This window comes from Microchirus variegatus, assembly GCF_963457635.1.
Source record: "Microchirus variegatus genome assembly, chromosome: 2".
NCBI lineage: Eukaryota > Metazoa > Chordata > Actinopteri > Pleuronectiformes > Soleidae > Microchirus > Microchirus variegatus.
In genome coordinates, this window is record NC_139803.1 from 5,066,101 (window position 1) to 5,079,019 (window position 12,919).

General features: G+C 41.2%; 1 protein-coding gene across 2 annotated transcripts; it reads left to right on the forward strand.

Annotated features, from left to right (window-relative positions):
- The first annotated feature begins 7,560 nt into the window (after positions 1 to 7,560).
- birc2 (baculoviral IAP repeat containing 2) lies at positions 7,561 to 12,856 on the forward strand. Of its 2 annotated transcripts, none has more exons than XM_083908103.1 (13): positions 7,561 to 7,631; positions 8,406 to 9,413; positions 9,506 to 9,786; positions 9,916 to 10,215; positions 10,302 to 10,605; positions 10,764 to 10,863; positions 10,939 to 11,017; positions 11,107 to 11,155; positions 11,232 to 11,474; positions 11,551 to 11,649; positions 11,722 to 11,877; positions 12,094 to 12,135; positions 12,240 to 12,856. In XM_083908103.1, the coding sequence occupies exons 2-13, from the start codon at positions 9,320 to 9,322 to the stop codon at positions 12,431 to 12,433; spliced, it is 1,941 nt and encodes a 646-aa protein (XP_083764229.1). In that variant the 5' UTR covers positions 7,561 to 7,631; positions 8,406 to 9,319; the 3' UTR covers positions 12,434 to 12,856. The 2 variants fall into 2 exon arrangements, with proteins under 2 accessions (XP_083764229.1, XP_083764230.1); XM_083908104.1 differs by lacking the exon at positions 7,561 to 7,631 and adding an exon at positions 7,666 to 8,163.
- Positions 12,857 to 12,919: the final 63 nt, after the last annotated feature.

Below are 12,919 nucleotides of genomic sequence, written 5' to 3' on the forward strand. Positions count from 1 at the left end.
TGGTCCAGAAAATGTTTGAAAAATGTTCATCAATGTTTCTCAAACCTGGGATTGATCATTCTCAAATGATTTTTTTTTTTTTTTATCCACAACACAAAAATGATTCTGTTTAATATTGCAGTAATCATTGCATCCCTACTTGTTTGATATATATATATATATATATATATAGTGAAAGTGAGCACTTGGCACCATCCAGTGGACTGAACTATTCATTTTGTTATTTTTTAATACCAATCCACACACTAGAACAAAGACAAATGGTGTCCATGTGTATTTGTTTATAGAGCAGTAAAGTAGGATTCACCTGTGATTTCATCACCTCAGACGGACGTTAACAGCACTTGTCAACAGAGCCTCTGTTTAATGTGTCTGCATTGATTTTCATTGTTAACATGTGACTTTAGTGAAAACCACATTCACCTGTTTGCTGCTTTTTCAGGCTGAAGCCAGTCCAATCAACTGCAGCTATTTGGAGTTCTTCAGTGTTGGGATGTTCACACACAAACTTTTGATAAACACTAATTTTTATCTTTAAACACTTTAGATGATCCATGTTTAGCTCACTGCACCAAATTTGACAAAATTGTCATACTATACTATGTCGTCCAAAATTTGACAAAAATGTCATACTATTCTATGTCGTCCAAAAAGTAACAATTCTATTGTAAAAAAGATTTTTAGTCCAAAATTTGACAATTTTTTGGAAAAAAAAATTGACAATAAAGTCACACTATACTATATTGTCCAAAATGTAACAATTTCTTTGGGAAAAAAAATTTTGGCCGAAAATTTGACAAAAATGTCATACTATACTATGTTGTCCAAAAATTGACAAAATGGTCATACTATACTTTCGTCCAAAATTTGACAATTTAAAAAAAAAAGATTTTTAGTCCAAAATGTTAAAATTTCTTTGAAAAAAAAATTTTGGTCCAAAATTTGACAAAAATGTCATACTATACTATGTCGTCCAAAAATTAACAATTCTATTGTAAAAAAGATGTTTAGTCCAAAATTTGGTCCAAAATTTGACAATAAAGTCACACTATACTATGTTGTCCAAAATGTAACAATTTCTTTGACAAAAAAAAATTTTGGTGAAAATTTGACAAAAATGTCATACTATACTATGTTGTCCAAAAATTGACAAAAATGTCATACTATACTGTCGTCCAAAGTTTGACAATTTAAAAAAAAAAGACATTTTGGTCCAAAATGGGGCAAAAATGTCATACTATACTATGTCGTCCTAAAATTTACAATTCTATTGTAAAAAAGATTTTTAGTCCAATGTTTTTGACAAAAACGTCATACTATACTATGTTGTCCAAAAATTGACAAAAATGTCATACTATACCACGTCGTCCAAAAATTAACAATTCTATTGTAAAAAAGATTTTTAGTCCAAAATTTGACAAAAACGTCATACTATACTGTCGTCCAAAATTTGACAATTTAAAAAAAAAAAATTTGGTCCAAAATTGGGCAAAAATGTCATACTATACTTTGTCGTCCAAAAATTGACCATTTTCTTGAACGATTTTTTTTGGTCCAAAATTTCATAAAAATGTCATACTATACTATGTCATCCAACATTTTACAAAAACTTCATACTTTGTCGTCCAAAATGTGACTTTTTTTTGGATAACAAAATGTGGTCTAAAATTTTACAAAAACGTCATACTATACTATGTCGTCCAAAATCAGCTGTCTGTGTTTAGTCGGTGTAGTGGCTCAAATATGAGTCAAGTAGTGAACAATATTTACAAGGTACAGTCAGGTAAACATTGATCACCTAAAGCCTTTGAATATAAATGAGTGTTGATCAAGTTTCTGTGTGAACATCCCAACACTGAAGAGCTCCAAACAGCTGCAGTTGACTTGGACTGGCTTCAGCCTGAAAAAGCAGCAAACAGGTGAATGTGGTTTTCACTAAAGTCACATGTTAACATGTAAAAAATGATGTGCACACATTAATCACACACAAGTCTAATTAATGTGTGGATGATTTTTAAGCAGCAGTTACTGGACACCTGGACCCCAACTGTCTGGTGGACTGTCCAGGGAGTGAACCCCTGTCATTTTTTTATAGTTTTTTTTAATGCTTTTTTGGGAAAAAAATTGTGAAATAAAACATCATAACCCCCTCCTCTCATGTCTGTGAATTTCCGGGGGGACACAAGCCCAGCCCCGTTCTCCTACCACCACACCACCACCAGTGAGTAATCTCTTGGGACTGCGAGGTGGAATCGAACTAGCCACCACCTGACTAGTACAACCTTACGGTTGTGAACCAAACCACTACGCCACACATCCCTGAGAGATTTGGGAGCTCTTGGTGCTTTTCACTGTTCACTTTGGATGTGGAACCTTAAATGTTGGCATATAAGGGAATTGAACCCAGAATCTCATGATCCTGATGACTGCTCCTTAACCAGTTGAGCTAATTTCATACTCTTCCTCTCATTGTTCGAACTCCTATTTACTGTTTGTGGTTGAATATTGTATTTAAAAATCAGTCCACGCAAGATTCAAACCCATACTCACAAGAATCAGGGATTTGAACCCACAATCATAGGACTCTGATTACTGCTCCTTAACCAGTTGAGCTAAGCCCACACTCTCTGTTTCATTTTTCGAACTCCTACTTACTCTTTTTGGTTGAACATTGTATTTAAAAATTAGTCCATGCAAGATTTGAACCCATGCTCACAGGAACCTCAGGAACTTGAGTCATTCTCTTAGTCCCGTGAGCTACTTGTCCTTGAGGGTTTTTTCTTGAAATTTGGAAGCCTTTAAATAACAGAACATGCCTCCATACATGTTGACCTATATAATAACGTCCGTTTGGCACAGGCAGCCAAACAGTTGGTGTAATGGTTTACACACTTGTCTTTGGAGCGGGAGACCTGGGTTCAATTCCCACTTGGAACAAGTACGTTCATGCATGACGTTTTTCTCAGTGTGTCTGACACACACACTGAAGTCTGGTTGTATGACCAACAACACTTACTTTGCTTACACACACACGAACAGTGGGGGGGTGATGTGCATGTGTGTGGGGGGGTGGTGGGTAATACACAAACACATGGCGAACATGCAAAAGTGCATGCAGGAAAGCCCATGTTCCAACCGGGATTCGAATCCTAGGCGAAAGACAAGATTGCAACACTCTACACAAGAGTGCTCAACCAGGTGAGCTATATGTCCTTGTGAGATCATCACAAAATTTGGAAGCTTTTAATAACAGAACATGCCTCCACATGTTGGACTATTTGATAACGTCCGTCCGGCACAGGCAGCCAAACAGTTAGTGTAAAGGTTTACACACTTGTCTTTGGAGCAGGAGAGCAGGGTTCAATTCCCACTTGGAACAAGTACCTTTATGCATGCAGTTTTTCTCCCTGTGTGACTGACATGCACACACATTGAAGACTGTGGGGGAGTGGGGGGTGTAATACACAAATAAACATGCAAAACTCCATGCACGAAGGTACTTGTTCTAAGCGGGAATCGAACCCTGCTCTCCTGCTTCAAAGACAAGTGTGTAAACCATCACACAACGGTTTGGCTGTGTGTGCCGGACGGACGTCATTAAATAGTCCAACACGTTGAAGTCATGTTCTGTTTTTTAAACGCTTCCAAATTTTATGCTGATCTCACAAGAACAAAAAGCTCACCTGGTTGAGCACTCTTGTGTAGAGTGTTACAGTCTTGTCTTTGGACCAAGGTTCGAATCCCAGTTGGAACATGGTCTTTCCTGCATGGGCTTTTGCATGTTCTCCATGTGTTTGTGTATTACCCCCCACACCCACTCGCCACAACACCCCCAAAGTTAGTGTTGATGGTCATACAACCAGACTTCAGTGTGTGTGTGCCAGTCACACAGGGAGAAAAACGCCATGTATAAAGGTAGTTGTTTCAAGTGGGAATTAAACCCTGCTCTCTTGCTCCAAAGACAAGTGTGTAAACCATTACACTAACTGTTTGGCTGCCTGTACCAAACGGACGTTTATATATAGTTCAACACGTTGAAGTCATGGGTTCTTGAAAGACTTTCACATTTTAAGAAAAACCTCTCAAGGACAAGTAGCTCACGGGACTAAGAGAATGACTCAACTTCCTGAGGTTCCTATGAGCATGGGTTCAAATCTTGCATGGACTAATTTTTAAATACAATGTTCAACCAAAAAGAGTAAGTAGGAGTTCGAAAAAAGAAACAGAGAGTGTGGGCTTAGCTCAACTGGTTAAGGAGCAGTAATCAGAGTCCTATGATTGTGGGTTCAAATCCCTGATTCTTGTGAGTATGGGTTTGAATCTTGCGTGGACTGATTTTTAAATACAATATTCAACCACGAACAGTAAATAGGAGTTCGAACAATGAGAGGAAGAGTATGAAATTAGCTCAACTGGTTAAGGAGCAGTCATCAGGATCATGAGATTCTGGGTTCAATTCCCTTATACGCCAACATTTAAGGTTCCACATCCAAAGTGAACAGTGAAAAGCACCAAGAGCTCCCAAATCTCTCAGGGATGTGTGGCGTAGTGGTTTGGTTCACAACCGTCTAGTTGTACTAGTCAGGTGGTGGCTGGTTCGATTCCACCTCGCAGTCCCAAGAGATTACTCACTGGTGGTGGTGTGGTGGTAGGAGAACGGGGCTGGGCTTGTGTCCCCCCGGAAATTCACAGACATGAGAGGAGGGAGTTATGATGTTTTATTTCACAAATTTTTTCCCAAAAATGCATAAAAAAAACTATAAAAAAATGACAGGGGTTCACTCCCTGGAAAGTCCACCAGACAGTTGGGGTCCAGGTGTCCAGTAACTGCTGCTTAAAAATCATCCACACATTAATTAGACTTGTGTGTGATTAATGTGTGCACATCATTTTTTACATGTTAACATGTGACTTTAGTGAAAACCACATTCACCTGTTTGCTGCTTTTTCAGGCTGAAGCCAGTCCAAGTCAACTGCAGCTGTTTGGAGCTCTTCAGTGTTGGGATGTTCACACAGAAACTTTTAATAAACACTCATTTATATTCAAACACTTTAGGTGATCCATGTATAATTAGACATTTTTGTCCAATTTTGGACCAAAAACTTTTTTTTTCAAAAAAATTCTCACATTTTGGACAACATAGTATAGTGTGATTGTATTGTCAAATTTTGGACCAAATTTTTTTTCCACATAAAATTGTAAATTTGTGGACGACATAGTATAGTATGACATTTTTGTAAAATATGGTGCAGTGAGCTAAACATGGATCATCTAAAGTGTTTGAATATAAATGAGTGTTTATTAAAAGTTTCTGTGTGAACAACCCAACACTGAAGAACTCCAAACAGCTGCAGTTGACTTGGACTGGCTTCAGCCTGAAAAAGCAGCAAACAGGTGAATGTGGTTTTCACTAAAGTCACATGTTAACAATGAAAATCAATGCAGACACATTAAACAGAGGCTCTGTTGACAAGTGCTGTTAACGTCCGTCTGAGGTGATGAAATCACAGGTGAATCCTACTTTACTGCTCTATAAACAAATACACATGGACACCTGTGGACATTTGTCTTTGTTCTAGTGCTGCAACTAGTCATTGTTTTCATCATAGCGCTGTCAGTATAACGCAATATATGATTTTTCAAATATAGTGAAAAATCGTATCATGGTGTCTCTGATGATTTTTAAAAAATATATAAAACAAGTAGGTATGCAATGATTACTGCATTATTAAACCATGACTAAATAAATTGTCCAATACTTTAAGAATCAATAAACTGTTGTTGTTTATTTAATGTTGAACATGTTCTGGTTTCTTTGTTCCTTATAACAAAGAAATAATTCAAACAGAATCATTTTTGTCTTGTGGATAAACAAAAAAAGAGAAGACATTTGAGAATGATCAATTCCAGGTTTGAGAAACATTGATGAACATTTTTCAAACATTTTCTGGACCAAACAAAGGAAATAATAACATGAACAGTTCCTGGATTCTTTGTCTTTCTGTAACAAACAGAAAACAACATAATTTGTACGTGAAGACAAATGAAATTAAAGGTGTTTGTTTACTGCGGAGCAGTGACGTCACATTAGCGTTAGCATTAGCATTAGCAGCAGGTGTCATGTGAACACCTGTGATCAGATCACTCAGGTCGGATGTTAACAACAGTTTTAAACAGAGCGTCAACAGAACATCTAAGAAATGTGTGGATCATTTTTAAGCAGCAGTTACCACGTTTGTCCCCGCTGCTCCTCGTCCTCCTCCCGGGTGTCTCCTCCTGCTCCTGCTGGCTCCGCATGGCAAACAGGAAGTGGAAGATTCCAAATGGATTTATGGAGGGGAGACGAAGGGAGGGAATATCACGTTTGTCCACAGGAGGGCACTTTCAACAGTTGAGCAGCTCTACATGTAATATCAATGGAATATATATGTATATATACACACATACGTATATATATACGTGTATACATATATACATACACATATATTAATAATAAAGTCTGTCTTTATTATACTTTCCCAGTGCATTCTTTATTCGACCACAGCAGCTCTCACTGTAATACCACGTTTGTCCACAGGAGGGCAGTTTCAACATTTGAGCAAAATTTCATCTTCATGTAATATCACGTAAGTCCACCAGAGGGCAGCTTCAACTGTTGAGCAGCCATTATTCCTCAAAATGTAATACCACGTTTGTCCACCGGAGGGCAGTTTCAACAGCTGAGCAGCTCTCAATGTAATACTACATTTGTCCACCGGAGGGCAGTTTGAACAGTTGAACAGCCATTATTCCTCAAAATGTAATACTACATTTGTCCACCAGAGGGCAGTTTGAACAATTGAACAGCCATTATTCCTCAAAATGTAATGCCACGTTTGTCCACCAGAGGGCAGTTTCAATAGTTGAGCAGCTCTCAATGTAACACTACATTTGTCCACCAGAGGGCAGTTTGAATAATTGAACAGCCATTTTTCCTCAAAATGTAATACTACATTTGTCCACCAGAGGGCTTTTTGAACAGTTGAACAGCCATTATTCCTCAAAATAATACCACGTTTGTCCTGATCTGTGTTTTTTTGTCTGTTGGGTATACTTGACTTTTATTAGTTAGGGATTTCAACCTACTCATTTTGACCTTTGACCTTCAAGTAGAACAATAGTTTGTTTTTCGTTGATAAAGATACGTTTATTATAAACACACATGTCAGGAATCGATCTCGGCTCTTCCGCTCTCCATGTCAAAAGGTTTATTATCAATTTTAGTTCATTTGAGTTAGTTTTATAAACACGCAATTCAGTTTCATTGAGTTTTTATTTTATGTTTTTTTTCAATGTTAGTTTTCTTTATCTCGTTAGGTTTCGTTCACTATATTAACCTTGAATCAGACGGTACTAAATGGTTAAAACCGTAGAGTTCACGTAAGGGGTTTTCTTTTTATACGTAAGGGGTTTATTTGTTTTATACTTCGGGGATTAACCTGAGGGATTACTCATCCGCGTTCCGTCATCTTTCTCATCTCATTTGTTTAAAATTGCCCCGGGTAACCGGAAGTAGCAGCGCGGGGTTATCGGTGTGTCATTTCTGCCGAGAAGCTCCGTCGTTACCGGGGCTTTCCGCGGCCACTGGCGGGTGAGTGTGTCATCGCACCGGGAACCGAGGGCACCCGCGACCACGGCCGCTCTCCGTGCGCCATGTTCGCGGCCTCTCTCCGCATTTCTGCGCTTAATTACAGTGTATTAAGTTTGGCTTGTTGTTAGCTTTAGCGTTGTGTTAGCAGGCGCTAAGCTAAGGCTAATAACGTCCGTTGACGTAATTGTGTGTGTGTGTTTTGGGTGATTTGGGTGACATTGTCACGCAACACTGACGACACACGTTTTAATTTAACGTTGAATTACAATTAAAACTAAACCTCAGGTATGAAACGACGCGGCTAACGTTAGCTGTGGAAGCTATGGCGAGAGAAGCTAAGAGTTGGATGTGAGTCACAACAGGAAGAGAGTGGCGGTGAATAACCGAGGAAAGTACCGAGCTGCCCCTGTGCACCACACCGCTACTACACACTGGGTTTTCCGCTTCGCTCCCTGTGTTGGCGTCTATTTTTCGAACGATAAGCCTCGTGATCGGTCGCTACTTTATTGGAAGGGACATTTTCTACAAAACAGTAAGACTTGAATCACAACACGTATCATGTGTGTCTACATTATTTCATCAAATACGTATTTTACGTAGTATTTTTCGATTACGAATTACGAATATAACGTTAGTCACCATTGTGTCGTTACACAAATTCGAGTGCTGTTTATTGTAATAACGAACCAGAAGAAAGACCCCTAAAAGATGAACTGATCCATGTTTTTACATATTTGTTCCTTATGTTAATTTGTTGTTTGTTTAATTCCACAGGTGCAGCCACCATAAAACTGAAGTTAGTCCACTGTCCCCGTCATATGAGGAAACTCCTTTTCTTATTGGGCTTTAATTCTTCAATGATGGAGGCTTAGACACCCACAAAAGTGATGTCCAAGATGGGGGGAGGGGTTTGAGAGCAGGTATCCCTCGGTCTGTGTGTGTGTGTGCATGAAGCTTGAATTATTATTTATTTTATCTTTGTCGGATAAATACACCGTCTGGCCAAGAAGAAAGTACGTACATTTAACTGTTTATTTTTAGCTGGCAGTGAAAAGAATGGCTTCTAATTTAACAACGGTGTTGGCAAACGTATCCAGCGGTCGCCAAAAAGATGTCCCTCCTTTTCAGAGGGGGTTAAGAAACGTCCAAAGCATCAGTAAAACCTGGAAGGACAGTGGTTGATCTTTCACACTATTCAGAGTGTAGATTCTGATTTTCAACCCCTAAATCTGCACGTTTTTGGACGGAGAAAAGCGCGTTCTGACTGCGTCGTCAACACAGGTCTTTGTGCCAGGATAAGAACTGCAGTGCTGAATGGAAATCAGGCAGTGAATTATTAGACATGTCTGCTATCGAGGTACGAGACAGTGATGCTGGCTGATCTGAGGACACATGTTAATGTTTTTACTGCACATCTGTTGGAATCACTGCTACTGAAAAAGAAGACTTTAGCCACTAACACGTGCTGGACTGGTAGTTTTGTTTCTTCTGTAAAAGCGCTTCTAAGTTTCACTATGACAGAAACCTCCCTCCCTCCTGCTTATCTTTTTTTTTACCATTTGCTGTTCAGTGTGAATGAGTGTGTGTGTGTGTGAAAGAGGCAAGACCTTGGATTTTCTCAAACCTCTCTCCTTTCAAAGGACATCACTTTTCCCTCTTATAGAAATACCTACATTTAAAAAAAAAAAATGGAAACTCTTGTTCAGCTTAAAAACAGCCCCTTTTTAATGGAGCTGTGTCGGAATGGGCCACCACCTGACCTCCAGTACGACAACTCCTCAGGTACGGCAGTCTTTGATCATCATCTGCTGCTCTCAGTGAAACGTGTCACTATATACTGTATATATATATATGAGGTTGTTTTTCACCTGCAGAACTCTTCCGCATCTCCACCTTTGCCCGTTTCCCGGCCTCCGGAGTCACAGAGCGAAGTCTGGCGCGGGCCGGCTGGTTCTACACCGGCGTGGGCGACCGCGTCCAGTGTTTCCGCTGCAATGTGATGTCGGACGGCTGGCAGGCCGGAGACTGTCCTACAGAGAGACACAGGCAGCTGTCGCCCACCTGCTCGTTCATCCAGAGTCTCCCATCAACAGCCAACCTGCTCTCTTCCTCTCACTCAGCTTTCTCCCCGCTCCGCATCGCTCCAGCCATACCAGTAAGAAAGTCCTTCCAAAATAAGAGACGTGTGATTTAAATAATGTCATCATTGTGGTTTTTATGACACTATGAACACTTAATAAATAAGTACTATGTTCGTAGTATTTAACTTACATTTTCCCTGCAGCTGTCTGGTCCAGGTCCAGCTGCTCCGAACACGACAAACCAAGGTGAAGAGCCGCTGGGATACCTGAACATGGCCTTCGCTGCTCCGCCGCCCTCCAGCCCACTCAGCTCCCGTGGAGTGGAGGACATGTCCCACCAGAGGCCCACGTGCCACAACCCGAGCATGCGTCGAGAGCAGGAGCGTCTGGAGTCCTTCCACTCGTGGACGCTCTCCATCATCACCCCCGCAGAGCTCGCCAAGGCCGGCTTCTACTATTTAGGCCAGGGCGACCGCGTGGCCTGCTTCAGCTGCGGAGGACAGGTGAGAGCGCGGCTAAAACACCTACAAACTCCGGAGAAGAGGGTTTAAAGAGTGCATTACATCCACTTTTTAATGTATATTTGCAGTTGAGTAACTGGGAGCCAGGTGACAGAGCTGTGTTCGAACACCAGAGACATTATCCAAACTGTCGCTTTGTCCGCGGGGACAGAGCTGACAACGTGTCGCTGGCCGGAGCGGCCTCAGCAGCTGCTACAGGATCAGCTTCAGGATCAGGGACGTCCCAGCTGTCTGCAGGAGGTCCGGCTCTCAGTAACGTCTCTAACCCTGCCATGCAGCAGAACGACGAGCGACTGCTCACCTTCATTAACTGGCCGTCTCGCATACCTGTGCGGCCCGATCAGCTGGCTAAAGCTGGCTTCTACTACGTAGGTAAGGACGACATCAGTGATTGTTCCCACGGGGAAATGCGTGTGTCATTACCACAAAACAAGTGAAAAAAAATGGCAATATATTCAAATAGGTCTAAAAGAACCATGTTCCACAGAATCCACAAGTGACTGAAAGCTCTGTGTGTTTTTGTCCTGAAGGTCGTAACGATGACGTCAAGTGTTTCTGCTGTGACGGAGGTCTGCGCTGCTGGGAGTGTGGAGATGATCCTTGGGTAGAACATGCCAAGTGGTTTCCTCGGTAAGTTTTGCTGTTCTGGCTTTATTTTATGAACTTAAAGGGTGGAGAGGTTTATTCTTCAATGGTTATTTTCAGGTGCGAGTATTTGCTGCAGGAGAAAGGACAAGAGTTTGTTCACCAGATACAAGCTCGCTTCCCTCGGCTGTTTGAGCAGGTCAGTGGAGATCATCAGGACAGAATCGCTTGGTTCAATAAAGTCAGTCACTAACTGTGATTTTATCTTCTCCGTTTCCTCTTCAAAAGCTTTTAACAAATGGAGAAAGCAGCTCCAGAGAGTTTGTGGATCCTCCAGGTGAGTGTGAAATGTCAAATGACTGAGAGCTGAATGATGTTTATCCAGCTCCACTCATCCACTCACCCTCCCTCAGTGGTTCACCTCGGTCCTGGAGAGGAGCGATCTGAAGACGCCGTCATGATGAATACTCCGGTGATTAAGTCCGCTCTAGAAATGGGCTTCGAGAGAGGTCTGGTCAAACAAACAGTCCAGAGCAAGATTCTGACCAGTGGAGAGAATTACAGAACCGTCCAGGAGCTGGTGTCAGACCTGCTGAGTGCTGAGGACCAGAAGAGAGAGGAGGAGCGCGAGATACTGGAAGAGGCAATGGCTTCAGGTGTGGAAAGATGTTCCAGTGTCACTTCAACTGTCAGCTGTTCCCAGACCAGTGAATCCATTTTCTTTTGTTTCAGATGGTTTCACCTTTGTGAAGAGACACCAGGCAGCGCTGATCCAGCGTCTGAAGAGCGTGGAGCCAGTGTTGGAGCATCTGAGAGAGCAAAATGTTTTATGTATGTTTATCCTTTTTGTATTTAAGTCTTTCTTTGAGTCAAACTAAAACTCCCCCCCTGGTCCCTCTACAGCTGCTGAGGAGTACAGCGGTCTTCAGGCTCAGACCACGGCACAGCAGCAAACTGCCAGGTTGATAGAGCTCGTCCTCACAAAGGGAAACGCCGCAGCTGAGGTTTTTCGCAACTGGATCCAGAAAAATGACGTCCACCTGCTCCGAGACCTCATGGGTAATCATTTTTACGAGCGGGCACGAATAGTTCAAATGAGGAAACTGGATTAAACTGTTCCAGTGGTTTAACCCAGGCCAAAAAGTTGTTCTGGCCTGCAACTAACAATGATTTTCTCGCTCAGTAAATAACTAGATAATATCAATGTTAAAGTGGATTTATTAAGTAAATGCACGTTTTTATTGAGCACCAACATGTTTTCGGTTCCATTTTCAGCCCAATCAAATGAAGCAACTTCACCAAGCCAAGATTTATCAGGTATGAAGGCAGATGTAAACCTCACAGGATGTAGCAGAATTCTGCCTGATCCACAGTGTGGACTCGTCATTGCAAAACTTGAGTTGAATGTCTCTTGTTTGCAGACCTCCCTATGGAGGAGCAGCTGCGGCGTCTACAGGAAGAGCGTACCTGTAAAGTGTGCATGGACAAAGAAGTCAACATCGTCTTCATCCCGTGTGGACATCTGGTGGTGTGCAAAGAGTGTGCACCGTCGCTGAGAAAGTGCCCGATCTGCAGAGGTTTGGTTAAAGGCACAGTCCGAACCTTCCTCTCATAAACGTGTTGTCACAAACACGTGATTGAATGTAAGCAATACAATATATAAACTTCTATTTACTGATTTGTTTTCTCTGTCATTTAATACACGACTCTGCTTTGATTGTAATCTTACTGAAGACGTGTCGCTCGAATGACCAAATCACTCACTCACACGTTACCACTGTAATCATCAAATAAACACAAGTTATTTCTGCTCCATCATAGCCTTAAAATAACCAGGAAACAGTATGGGAATAAAACTCTTCAATCAAATGACCTGTGTATCAGTTATTCATTAAAACAGAAGTACAAACGAAACAATACATTTTAGTTTATGAAACTATGAACGTGTTCCCCCGAGTGGGAAATAAGAGCCAAAATCACACGAAATAAACTCCAAAATCAGACATGGGAAAATGCTGATTAAAGGTCTTGAACTTAACTTCAGGATTACTTTATATACACTGTATACACTTCATTCAGCATAAAAGAACATGTTTGTTTT

Coding starts and splice junctions, on each gene's coding strand:
- birc2 (XM_083908103.1), top strand. CDS start 9,320: ATGGAAACTCTTGTTCAGCTTAAAAACAGCCCCTTTTTAATGGAGCTG. Junction 11,018..11,106: donor TCCCTCGGCTGTTTGAGCAG/GTCAGTGGAGAT, acceptor CCTCTTCAAAAG/CTTTTAACAAATGGAGAAAG. Junction 11,650..11,721: donor GAGAGAGCAAAATGTTTTAT/GTATGTTTATCC, acceptor GTCCCTCTACAG/CTGCTGAGGAGTACAGCGGT.